Here is a 13,221-nt window from a genome sequence, read left to right as displayed (position 1 = left end):
AAAATTGTCATAGTAAACAGAATGAGTTCAAATATTATCTTCGGTAAAACAAACAGGTTTGCAATAAGGTCTGCAGTTTCTAATGGAGGACAAAGAGGATGCAGAGGGATTTAGAATGTGGTTGTTAATGAGATAAAAAAGCATATACCTAAGTTCTAGAAAATAGAAAGGGTGAGAGTGTAATCAAAAGTAATTGGATATTAGCATGCAAAAAAGGGTGAAAGAGACTCTGAGGGAACAGGTAAACAAAAGGAAAAGAGAGCAATAAAAGTAAAGAAATAAAAACTCAAATTTTTTTAAAAGGAGAAAAAATAGTATCTACAGTATAACAGTCATATACTAATGAAACCTCCCAGTGCTCAGTAGCCTGACCATGAGAGGTACCTGACAATGAGCTTCAAGCCTCTGGCAGGCATCTCAGGATGGTTTTTGCCCCACCCAAAGATTGGAGCTACAGCTTCCAGGATTATCCAAGATGGCCGTTCTGGCTTCGAAATGTGTTGGCAAATGGGGAGCTGCAGCTCAGGGGTGGACGTGGTTAGCTGGAGGTCCTGGAGACGGGATGTGGTTGGTCCAGCAGGTGTCCTGGAGATCCGGTGTGTTTGGTGTGGTTGTGGGATCCTGGATGTTGGGTGCAATCAGTCGATCTGGGGTCCCGGTGATAGGGTGCAGTCAGTTGGTCTGGGGGTCCTGGCAGCAGGGAGCAGTCAGTCAATGTGAGGGCCCCAGAGGCAGAGAGTGATCACTCGGGCTGAGGGATCCTGGAGACGGGGCTCAGTCAGTCTGGCCAGGGGTCCTACGGGGCCTGGCTATTGTCTGAAAATGGCACTCTATGTGCTTTTTAAAAATAAATTTATGTTAAAGAAATTACTATTTACCTCACTCTTGATATAGAGGTTATATAAGAAACATTTATATTACTTGATCATAGTAACAATCTAGGCACTTTTTTTTTTAATGGAAATAGGGAATTGACATGAGTACCGATAAATGAAAATATGGTCTCAATCTAAACGTTTTTAAGTGATCCTAATTGTTTTCAAATGGTTGTTACTGTTGGCATTGCAATTTAGATAATGACACTGATAATAAATTTTTTTTCTCCATTATGGCACTTGCTGGTTTTTCATATTTTCAGTTAAATTATTGCACATAAAGTGGGATGGGGCGACTGTTGGGTGAATGGACAATCTACCGTGAAGCTTACATATTGTTTGTCTAACTACTCTTTAAAAGACTTAGGAGGTCCAGTCTCTTTATGATGTTTAGTTTATGAAGTGGCCATGTAACTGAACTTGGTGCAGGGCATATGAAAAAACAGTAAATATGTTGCTTAGCATAACAAAAATGGATAAAATAAGCATTGATATTTCAGCAATTATTTGAAGGGATTTAGACACCAAAATTTAACTTTCTCCTGATGGATGTATTAAAAGATATCCTCACTCAATTGTCTTAATCAGGTATGAATTTTGCTTTCAAAATTATCTAAGACATTAACATGATTCTCTTTTAATATACATATTATGATTTATAAAATCATTTTTTATATTACACTTGTCAATTTCACAGATTTGCAGTAACTGTGTAAAAGGGGAGATATAATAATTTAAATAGAAGGTGGAAAATCTATTCTGAATTACTTACTGAATCTCAACTTTTCCTAACTTCACACGTTGACTTTTAAATACAGTCACAATGCATCTCGAGATTTAGACTGCTTTCAAGGAGAACAACCTCTGGACTCTCCTTCTTATCTGCTGGGTCTTGATATTGTAGATAATGGGGTTCATCAAAGGTGGGAAAAGGATATAGACATTGCCCATGAGGACATGAACCAGTGGAGAGAGGTGTTTCCCAAAGCGATGAACCATGGTCAGACCAATGATTGGGATGTAGAAAACCAAAGCAGCACAGATGTGAGACACACAAGTCTGCAAGGACTTCATTCTCTCTTCCCGGGATGCAATGGCTAAAACCGTGTGCAAGATCATGATGTAGGAGATTATTATGAGCATAGCATCTAACAGCAAGTTCATGATCACCATAAATAGAGCATAGATACTGTTGAAGCGGATGTCTGAACAGGCCAATCGAAGTAAGTCTTGGTGCAGGCAGAAAGAGTGAGAGAGGACGTGAGGACGACAGTAACTTAAGAACTTCAGGCGGATGATGACTGGTGGAATAAGTAAAGAACTCCTACATGAGATTGCCACTCCAATTTTCATGATTTTGTCATTAGTTAGGATGGAGGAGTAGCATAGAGGGTTGTAAAGGGCAATGTACCTGTCAAAGGCCATGGCCAAGAGAACAGAGGACTCCATGGAGGACAAATCATGAATGAAATAGGACTGGGCAATGCAGAAATCCAGGCTGATCTTTTGCATGAACCCCCATAGGACTCCCAGCACTGTGTGCACAGTGGAAAGTCCCATGCACAGGTCAGTGAAGGCCAGCATGGCCAGGAAGTAAAATGTGGGCTGATGCAAACTTGGCTCAGTCCGGATCACATGAAGCACCGTGCAGTTTCCCAGGAGCACCATGGCATAGATGGAGGAGAAAGGAATGGCGAGCCAGAGGGAGTAAACTTCTAGGCCAGGAACCCCAGTGAGAACAAATGTGGAACTATTGATGTGGGAGTCAGAGAGAATGAACATTAGCAGAAGATGGAAATCCTCCAAAAGAGTCAAGTAATTATACAGCTTTGTGGTTCCTGAATTTGTAGTAATGTTTATCTGCTTTGAGAAGAATATCAAATATAATACAAATGCCAGAAGCAGTGATACAGAAACATGATTCTCTATTCCTGTTGTCTCAACATGGAACTTACAGAGTGAGCGATGAGAGATATCAGAAAATTAGGAACTTTTATACAGTAACAATAGTGCTAGTTGGCACTCGGGGTTTTGCAGTCTAGACTTTTGGGAGTCTCTGTTCAATCTTAAAGGAAATTATTACAAGTCCACAGTGTGAAGCACTACCATAGCTGTTATCTCCCTTGGGAGAATGTTTCCACGTTAGTATCACATTATGCCTTTCCCCTATTGAAACAAATCATAAAATCTCTTTAAATGTAATGGTTAGGATAAACTTGAGGAACATTGAAATTTGAGTAAGAAAAACTAAATCAGTTAAGTGGAATCTGAACTTCATTGCACATTTTATACCTTACGATCCTCTGAATTTTTTTGCCTGTTTAAATTATACTTTGTATTTCTCCGTTTTCATCTACCACTTTACCTGTATGAAATTTCTACTTTTTATTCGATCACAATATAATAGTATTTATTTCTGATAGCATATTTGGCATGAATTTTATACTGGGAATTAATAAATATTCATGCTACACATTTTATTCATGTCTGTTAGGTATTTACAATTAGAATAAGATTATTTATTTTAAGCATATAAAGTTTTTGTAATACCCAATCATAATAGACTATCTGAGTCTAGCCTCTATAGATCTGTAGCAATACCCCCAAATTTCATAACTTACCATTAATTATAAAGCAACATATCACAAGTTTCTTAGCTTAAAAGGGTTTATTATTATTGAATTTTGTAAGAATAAATCTGATTTTAGAATATAATCAGAGCTCCATAGAAGTCTACCAAATGATTTGTATAATTGGATAGCAGAAAATTTTTTTCTAAGGAGAAGTGATCTGATTTTTTGAAAGAAGTTAATATTTCCAAATACAAGGAATATATTTAAATTTTTTATCTTTGGCATTATCTTTAGAATATAATTTATTACCTGAATAGTAGCCTTGAGAGAAGGTATTTAATAAATCTGTTGAAGATAAAAAATTACCTTGATGTAGAATCATATTATTCAAGATGTCTAGTATTTTTTCATAATAAGTATTCAGTCAAAATATCAGTGATTAATGCAATGAATTTTCTGAAACTTGGCTTGGGGAAGTTACTGGGAAATATCACAAGACGTTGGCTTGTTCCTTGTAGAAGAGAAATTTTATGTCAGTTTTTCTATGAAGTTTTTCTAAGTCTGTAGGAACAGAGTAAAATATTTTTCCCCTCAAGACATTTCAGTAATGTTCTTAACATAGAACTAATTAAATTTGGGGAAAATTTTTGTCAATGTGTGTCTCTTCTCTGTTTAGTAAGAAACTTGTGGTTTGATATAGTTTATGTTTATACCTATCTAAATGCAGTCTCCAACAAAAGTAGTACCTCAATTCATGTTTATTCAACACAAGTGTAAGTTAATTCCAGTAAACTCTGTAGCTTCTCCAATAAAACTTGATTTTTGAAAGTTTTATTACAGATTCTGGGTTAAAATCTTTATAAACACACAAATCATTGATCATCATTTATATTTTAAATATTATCCCCAAATATGTAATAATCTATGGAACATCCTCAAATATTAAATATAGAACTATTGTTAAATATATATTCTATCTAATACCAAAGAAACTCAGAATAATGTATACTTCCATATTCATTGACACACCATAAAGAATAATGTATACTTCCATATTCATTGACACACCATTCACAATAGTCAAGGTATAGAAACAACCTAATGTCCATTAACAGAAAAAGGGAAAAATAAATTATAGTAGGTGGATAAAAAGAAATATCATGCAGCTTAAATTGGTCAGCAAACCTTTCTTTTGTGTTAACATGAATGAAACTAAGGATAAGTGGGATAAACCAGACAAAGAAAGAAAAGTGTTCCATTATATCATTTCAATTTGGAATCTAGAAAAGTGAAGCATAGAGAAAACAGGGTGGAATGTTCATTGCCAGGACCTGAGGTCTGAGGAAATGGAAAGATATTGGTTATAGTGTAAAACTTGGAATTATAAAAAGAATGTGTTCTAGATATCTACTGGACAGCATAACAGTTGTGGTTAATGATGATGTACTTATCATATACTGACAATTTGCTGAGAGAGTTGTTCTAAAGACTACACACATACATATACACACAAATGTCAATTATGTGAAGTAATGGATACGTTGATTAGCTTTATTGTGGAAATCATTACATAAGTACATATATCAAAACACCACTGTTTTATGCCTTGAATAGATAACAATTGTTTTGTCAATTATATATGAAAAGCTGAAAAATAAAAATTAATGAATTTTGTCAATTCCTCTTTAACAGAGTTAACACACCATTTGAAAGTTTATCCTAGATAAAAATACAGAGCAGTAAAATAGAAAATAAAGAAAAAAAAGTGTGAACCTGAATACTTGTGTTGAATTCAGTCATATGAAATTTTTTCCAGCAGCTATAAAACTATAATAGCACTTTTTGTCTTTAATCTGTCAGAATTTTGTTTTACAACAGTGAAGAGTGCAGGTGAGGTGGAATCAGGATGAAAGCAGGATGCTCTACTTTCTTGTTCATCTCTAATACTATATGCAGATGTCTTCAGGTGGTCTTTTAGTGCTATGTTGTAAATATTTTTTGTTTTTTATTCATCATTTGCTGCTTCAAGTGACCATTAAATATAGTGGTGAACTGCAGACTAGTGTCCCTAAAGCAGTATTGTGCCTTATGGAAAAAATAAGTGTTAGATAAGCAACATCTTCATAAGTGCTGTTGGCTGAGCTCAGTGCTAATGAATCAATGATATGGCACATCCAGAAAAAGTAAAATAAAATCTCCTGTCTCTATACAAAGAATTAATGGAAAGTGATTGTGCATGATGAAGCTATGAAAAAGATTTAAAAAAGGAGCAAGTTTGCAGATTCATGAGATGATAACTGATTGAAACAGTATAGTAGATGCATTGTTGTCCAACAGACACTATATCCAGAGTTAGGAAAATCAATTCTTTGTAGATAATGTGGACTATCTCCATGTTTCAAAAGAGAATATATTATGAGAAATGCTAAGCAGATAGATAATGCAAGGCTAGAGATGAGGAGACTGCTATAAACTTTTTGAAATAATACAAACATCATTTTTATCCAGGAATGTTTTGTGGAAGAGTATGTTTTTTTGTTTCTTTTTTCTTTTCTTTCTTCTGTTTCATTATTGGAAACAGGACCAAGGGGTGCTCTATCACTAAGCTATATGACCAGCCCTTTCAATTCTCTTTTTAGAAAGATTCAATTCTAATTTTTTAGAAAGATGTGTCTGGGTAAGAACACAAAAGAAAATAAAGTTAATATATCCATTAATTATCACAGAAACCATACTCATATTCAATGAAATAGTTTTAACCAATTGCATGTGATTACATTACTGGCAATCATTCCTCTCCCTAGAGAGACTGTGTGTAAGCCTGTTGGCAAGTAAGTATTTGTGCAAGTTATGAGTGTGTATGTGTGGCCAAGGCAGAGAGGCACAGACATGGACACACAGAGGGGAAGAGACAGAGAGAAAGAATAAGGCAGAGGGAGAGAGAAAAAAAGAGAGAGAGAGAAAAAAAATTAAAATCTGAGATAAAAAATTTAGAAAGCTGTGCTACATTCCCTGACCTTCTTAATTGCCTCATCAGTGAAAGGGTGTATCTGAAAAATCCACGTGAATCACAATCTCTGATTGTATGTACCTAGGTGAAAAGAGAAAACAAGACAAAGTCAACACAGGCTTCCCACCTGAAACAGATGCTATGAGCTTAGGGACTCTAAGTTAATATGCTCAAGCTCAAGGTATTAGCCTCAACGCCCTCAATACTGACACTTATGGGGATCCCTGGCATGGAGTCTGTGCACTTCTGGGTTGGTATCCCTTTCTGTACCATGTTGTTGCTCTTTGAGAAAAATTCCAACTCCTGGTCATCATCAAAACCGAGATGTAAGGGAATTCTGGATCTCATCTGTTGAAACTTTACTTTGATGCCTGTGTCTTGCAGATGTGGTTCATGCACACATTCCAGTGTACTGGGTCAGATGTTTGGCTGGCTATGTCACTGGACCACTGTGTGGCAATATGTGATCCTTCAAACATGCAAACATTTTTACTCACCAGTTTCTCACTCAGATTAGGTTTGAGGAGACACTCTGAGTTACACTTTTATCTGCATGTCTCATTCTTATCAAATGCTGTTCAGTTCTACTGGAACCCTATGATTTCCCACTCATGCTGGGAGCATGTGTCCATCCTGCAGTTGGCAGCAGAAGACATTTGAATCAACAAGATATGTGATCCAGTGAGGCTTCAACATACTGAAATGTGACATAGCTTTCATCACACTTGTCTACTTTCAAATATTCATAATTTCTTCAAGTTGCTCAAAAGGAAGCTTGGCTATGCCACCTATGTTTGTATTTTCTCTAAATTTCATCTCCTGATTTTCACCTTCTTTACCCACAGGTTTGGTTTCACATTCCATTCTACATTCATACTCTTATGTCTATCTTTTCAGTTACTATCATTTTCAGTACTATCACTTATGGGTAGAGACCAAACTGATTCTAGAACACATGTCAAATATTTTCCACTTTAATGATCCTCTGTTTCTCCTTTATCTTACTTCAAATGGTGGAAGATCACTCTGAAAAGGCCTTTTAATTGGTGAGAATCAGTGTTTTTTAAGTTAATCATGTACTGAAATAAGAAATTCTAGTTCCTCACTAAAGATAATAATGCTTTGACTCACAATTCACTATTTTGAGTCACACACTCTAGGCAAACTAAACCCATCTAGTTCATCTTTGTATGGCTAAAGCTGGTATATAATGAATATTATTTTATTGACAAAACAAAACATTAAAATTGCATTCATTATTTAATTTCATCCTTTCATGAACATACTAATCCTATAAAGCATTTAATGAATGGTAGCGGTGATGAAACTCTAAGCTGAGATGAATGGAAAGCCTATTCCTCACCCTAGGGATGGAAATTACCAATATCAAAAAGTAGAACAAAACCTGTAGTTCATAATTTGAAATGAAGTTATTAGTATACTCAAGATGTTCAAAATGTCCAAATACCTACAAAAACAAACACAGATGAAATGTGTATACTGATGTGCTGTGTGTGGCTGTACTTACAAGTCCCTGTTCTCTGGCCTTTGAAGAGTGATCCCTCAATAGCAGTACATTTAAAACATGCCTTGTCATCCTCTACCAAGTAAATGCTAAGCATCATCACCAGGTAAAAAACTCAATTCTGTGAATCTACAAATCTGCCAGATTCCATTTCTATTCTTGAGTTCATCCTATGAACTACATTTTTTTAGACTTAATTCTTAAAATCATCTACTTTCTTTGTCTCCATATTATCCATTTCTAACTAGATGGACCCTGCTTTAAGGTAGGGGAAAGATCTGATTCATCTATATGTTTCCAATGCTGGCCTACCCACTGTGGACCTTTTGATGTCACTGAGAGAATTTGCAGCAAGGTCTTCATTCTAGTACCTGTAACTCCAACATATCTTCAAGCTATATTGTAGATCTTAAGAATATTCTTTGTTAGCCTGAAAAGTGGACCCAGTTAGTCAACCAAATTTCATGAGTCACTGAGGATTTTAAAATGACACTATTTATCAACTGAAGGGCAGAGCTTATGGACAGTTCCTTCTACCTTTATTTCCAAATTACTCTCTTTTTACTTCATTCAAAACATGGGGTTCTTTTTTTTTTTTAACATTTCTCTTGAGACTTTTTCTCTGATTTACATGTTGTTTAGAAGAGTGTGGTTTAATATCCCAATGTTTGGAAATTTCTCTCCATCTTCTGTGAATAATTTGTCATTTAATTCCATTGTGTTATGAAAACATTTTGTATTATTTTCATTTCTTTATGTCTGTTCAGGTGTGTCTTATTTTCTATAATGCAGGCTCTCCCTGTGAATACTGCATATGAGCTTGAGAAAATGTTTATTTAGATGTTGTTGAATGAAGTTTTCTATTAATGTCATTCAGATCAAATGGCTTGACGGTGCTCTTTGTGACACCTACATCTTTGTCAATTCATTGTCTACTTAATTACTGAAAATTCAGAAGTCAAATCTCTGATTACAATAGATTAGTCTTATTTTCATACAGTTCTATCAGTTTTATCCAACTCTTTTGTTTCTATGTTATTAGGATAAGTCACTTTTATTATTATTCTGATTGAACAATTAACCCCTCATCATTACATAGTGACCACTCTGCTTTTTATAATTTTCTATAATCCATAGTGCTTTATCTAAAATTAATAGTTACTCTAGATTTCATTTGGTAAGATACCATTGCATACAATGTTTATAGCTTTATTTTTAACCTTTATATGTTTTTATATCTGAAGTGCATTTCTTATGCACAATAACTGGGTGTTTTTGTTCTCTCTGAAAATTGTTTCAATTCCCATATTTAGACAATTTACATTTAATATGCTTATTCACATACTTGGATTAATATCCACCATGTTTGTAACTGCTTTGTATTCATTGCATTTGTTCTTTCTTTGTCCTTCCTTCTTTTTCTGTCATTTCTGGAGTTCACTGACTATATTAAAGAATTTCAGGTTTAGAATACCAGTTATACAACTGTGGCATCCTTAGTGGTTTCCATTGAGGTTTAAATATTCATTTACAATAATCAAAGTCCCCTTTCCAAGAATACAATTCTGCTTTGTAAGAAGTGCAGGTTCCTCATCATGGAGTTTGCCCAGTCCCTACCTTCACCTTCATAATATTGCTGCTGTTCTCTCATGTCTGCATACCTCATGGTCACTTAGCTTTTTGTTGCTACTTCAGATTTGATCAATAAATTCACTATTTAATCAATTAACACAAGAAACATCAAGTATCTTACTTCTAGTTATTATTTTCTGAGGTTCTTTCTTTACTTACATTCAAGCCTCAGATCTATGTATATTTTCTTCTGAGAAATTAGGTTAACATTCTTGTAGAGCAAAACATTCTTCTCTCCAGTGCTGTCTGTTTGAAGTAAGTCTGTCTGGATTGTTTCCCTGGGTTTGCCTGACTCTTTGAATTTGGGGTTAGCAGTTTGCCATGTAACTTCAGATGGAGAATTGAAGGAAAGTCATAGTTTTTCAGTTTCTTTTAGATATTTTTCTTGCTATAAGAATGGGAGTGATGCTTTCCAAACATCTCATACATTGGAACAGAAACTTAAACTGTCTTTTACCCTGACCTTTCCTCTAATTATCTAGATAGCTTACTGCATATTGCTTTATCAATAGATATAGATATTGAGAGGTAGATAGCTGGATAAACAAGGATAGATGCAAATATATTTAAATGACAATTGTAAAATTTGTGGAGACAGTGAATGAAATGATAAATATGTTCCTTTTAAAGATTTCCATAAAAATAAAACTTGAAGATAGAGAAAAATATACCACATCAGATATCCTTGCTACAAAGCATAGGTTAACTGAGAAATGAAAATTTGAGGATAAGGTTGGAAATATTGTTAATGCATTGTAACTTCATGAGCCTGATTCTGCCAACATAAGTTATAGTTGAATGTTTTAGGGTTCAGAAATTTTCTTATTTGGGAAGAAGAGACCCACCACCCGGTCCCGAATCTGCTTGGTTTTAATTCCATACACCAGGGGATTGACTGTGGGTGGTACCAGAAGGTACAGGCTTGCAAAGATTATGTGGACACTTGGAGGAACCTTCTTGCCTATGCGATGAGTTAAGAAGCTGAACAGAGCAGGTGTGTAGGAGACAAGAATAGTGCAGACGTGGGCAGCACAGGTGCCCAGGGCTTTAGAGCGGGCATTCTGGGAAGAAAGCCGGAAGACTGCCTGAAGAATTTTGATATAGGATGCAGCTATGAGCCCCAGGTCCAATACCATCACTGAAAGGGCCACAGAAATTCCATATGCTCTGTTGATGAGGGTGTTGGCATTAGCCAACTTCACCACAGCCATGTGCTCACAGTAGGCATGATTGATGATGTAATTTGTATAGTATGGCAGCCTCTTAATAAGAAGAGGACAGGGAAGAACCATGAGTATAGCTCGGCTCACACCAACTAGACCCATTTTAATGACCATAGATGTTGTCAGGATGGTTGTGTAATGCAGTGGGATGCAAATAGCCACAAAACGATCAAAAGCCATGGCAACTAGGAGGGCTGATTCGATAATGCACAGTGTGTGGATAAAATACATTTGTGCTAGGCATATGTTAAAACCAACCCTGTGATCATTAAACCAGAAGATACCGAGCATCTTGGGGGCTGTGCAAAAGGTAAGAACCATGTCATTCATTGCCAGCATGCAAAGGAAGAAATACATAGGCTGGTGGAGGCTTGACTCTAGCTTGACCGTAGCAATGATTGTGCTGTTCCCCAGCAGGGTCAGGGCAAACAGGAGTAAGACGGGAATGCCAATCCAGCAGTGCCTATCTTGCAAGCCAGGAATACCAACCAGGAAAAAAGATGAAATGTGGTGACGTGTACCATTATCTTCCATGTTAACACTTGAGAGGGTGCATGTTCAGTACCAAGTACAAAGGCAGTTATCAGAATAACAGGACTCTTCCATGGTCCTGCAAAGGTGGATTTCATAAGTACTTGAGAATAGCTTGTCTGAAGAGCTGACTCTTCTCCAAAACTTCCATAAGTCCTTAGGGATATATCTTCACTTTTGTGATCCCTAATATCTTGATTTGCAAATAAGAAAATGAAATTATTTTTTTCTTTCTTTTGTAACTTTATTCTACTTTTTCATTTTTGTTGTCTATGAAATAACCAGGTAATGATAAAATGCTTCTGTCTTTGTACCTATAATTTTTCAGGATGATGTGATACAGACTGTCTTAAGAAAAGCAAAACCCAGTTGACTGTTGATCACAGTTACTAGAATAGCTTAGGCAGGGGGAATACCAAGTTTAAGGGCAACCTGGGAAACCGAGGAAACTAAAATGTAAAAAAAAAGTCTGGGGATGCAATCTATTTGTGATCATTTGTCAAGCATGTGCCAAATCCTGGGTTCAATACCCCATACTGAAAAAAAAAAAAAAAAAGAAGGAAGGAAGGAAGGAAGGGAGGGAGGGAAAGGAGGAGGGAACTGAAACAAGAGAAAAAAAATGAAAAAAAAAATGGAAATAACAGACAATGCCACTGATTTCAGGAAATTTTCAATTAAGTATGCAACTACATATAAACACACCCACACATACATGCCCATACATGCAAGGATGTGCATACTAATAATTAGCATGTTACTCAAAAGGCAATTAGTATTTTAACAATATACTGTCCACAGATTACTCAATAAAATAATCAATAGTGTAGAATAATAAATTCCAGCAACTAAATATGACCCAAGTTCTTTAGAACACTAAAAGGAATAAACTCTTACTGTACTTTTGGGCACCATATTTTTAATTCAGAAAAATTCTTAAATATAATCCAAATATTGACAAGATATTAGAAACTTACTTTTATTGTTAGGAGTACCTCCTGAAATAATAAATAGAAAAATAAAAAATATCATTGGAATTTTAATACATATTATTTATATATTTTTATACCATCTTTAAAAAATTTTTGGCACCATGATTTTATCCCCTACTTGGCCTTTCAATACAATTAAAAACAGAACTTATAGTCTTCATTTGCTAATTCATTCAATTTCACTAAGAATACCAAACAGGAAGGATTAACTTGGTTTCCTGACTCGTCCAAGAAAAGTTAAAATTATTTGACATCATATAAGAGTACCATACACACTTGTTTTAAAAGATTTTCATGAAAACAAATTTCACATTTGCATGTTATGAGATAAAATGTTGTGAATAAGTTATCTCCTTCTCCAAAGTAACTGAATATTTTACTTTTCATTCTTTCAGATAATTAAAATATTGCCATAAATAAACACGTTAGCAGTTAATGGGATAATGTGAGACTTTTCAGTGTTTTGTCCACCCATGTGAGCTGGCCCAAGGCCCAGCTTGAACACTTCTACTCAATGGCAGTGAAAACACAAGCACCAAATCCAGTCCTCTGAGTCTGACCATGGTGAATGCCTCCCTACGACTTTTATTCTGAGCTTGTTCTTTGGTTCTCATAATTGTCCTCTAACTTCTTCAAATGCAGATTTCTTCTACTATCTTAATTCTGAAATGTTAACCCGTCTTCATAATATACCTATTTTTATTTCTAGTTGTTCCCAATATCTAAAATTGCATTCTTTGAATTCCATAAATGTGAAAGTTCACTAAACATTAAGGAATATTCTAATTAACAATAATTCTTTGGATTTCCAAATATCATGTGAAAACAATTTTGATGCTGTTATGTTCTTTGTCCTATTAAAC

At 35.2% G+C, this 13,221-nt stretch overlaps 2 protein-coding genes across 2 annotated transcripts; both read right to left on the bottom strand.

The window, feature by feature from the left end:
• Nucleotides 1-1,712: 1,712 nt before the first annotated feature.
• Nucleotides 1,713-2,657, bottom strand: LOC124995337 (olfactory receptor 51V1-like). The gene has a single exon (XM_047567661.1). It carries the CDS (start codon nt 2,655-2,657, stop codon nt 1,713-1,715), a length of 945 nt encoding a protein of 314 aa, XP_047423617.1.
• Nucleotides 2,658-10,418: 7,761 nt separating this feature from the next.
• Nucleotides 10,419-11,372, bottom strand: LOC124959559 (olfactory receptor 52K1-like). Its single transcript, XM_047517970.1, has one exon. The coding sequence runs from the start codon at nt 11,370-11,372 to the stop codon at nt 10,419-10,421; it is 954 nt and encodes a 317-aa protein (XP_047373926.1).
• Nucleotides 11,373-13,221: the final 1,849 nt, after the last annotated feature.

Source organism: Sciurus carolinensis, chromosome 11 (assembly GCF_902686445.1).
Source record: "Sciurus carolinensis chromosome 11, mSciCar1.2, whole genome shotgun sequence".
Classification (NCBI taxonomy): domain Eukaryota; kingdom Metazoa; phylum Chordata; class Mammalia; order Rodentia; family Sciuridae; genus Sciurus; species Sciurus carolinensis.
The sequence above is the reverse complement of the archived record's forward strand: the minus strand, read 5'-3'. Positions and strand labels throughout refer to the sequence as shown.

What these genes read in the sequence shown, in the direction of transcription:
- LOC124995337 (XM_047567661.1), bottom strand. Translation starts at nt 2,657, where the DNA reads ATGTTCATTCTCTCTGACTCCCACATCAATAGTTCCACATTTGTTCTC.
- LOC124959559 (XM_047517970.1), bottom strand. Translation starts at nt 11,372, where the DNA reads ATGGAAGATAATGGTACACGTCACCACATTTCATCTTTTTTCCTGGTT.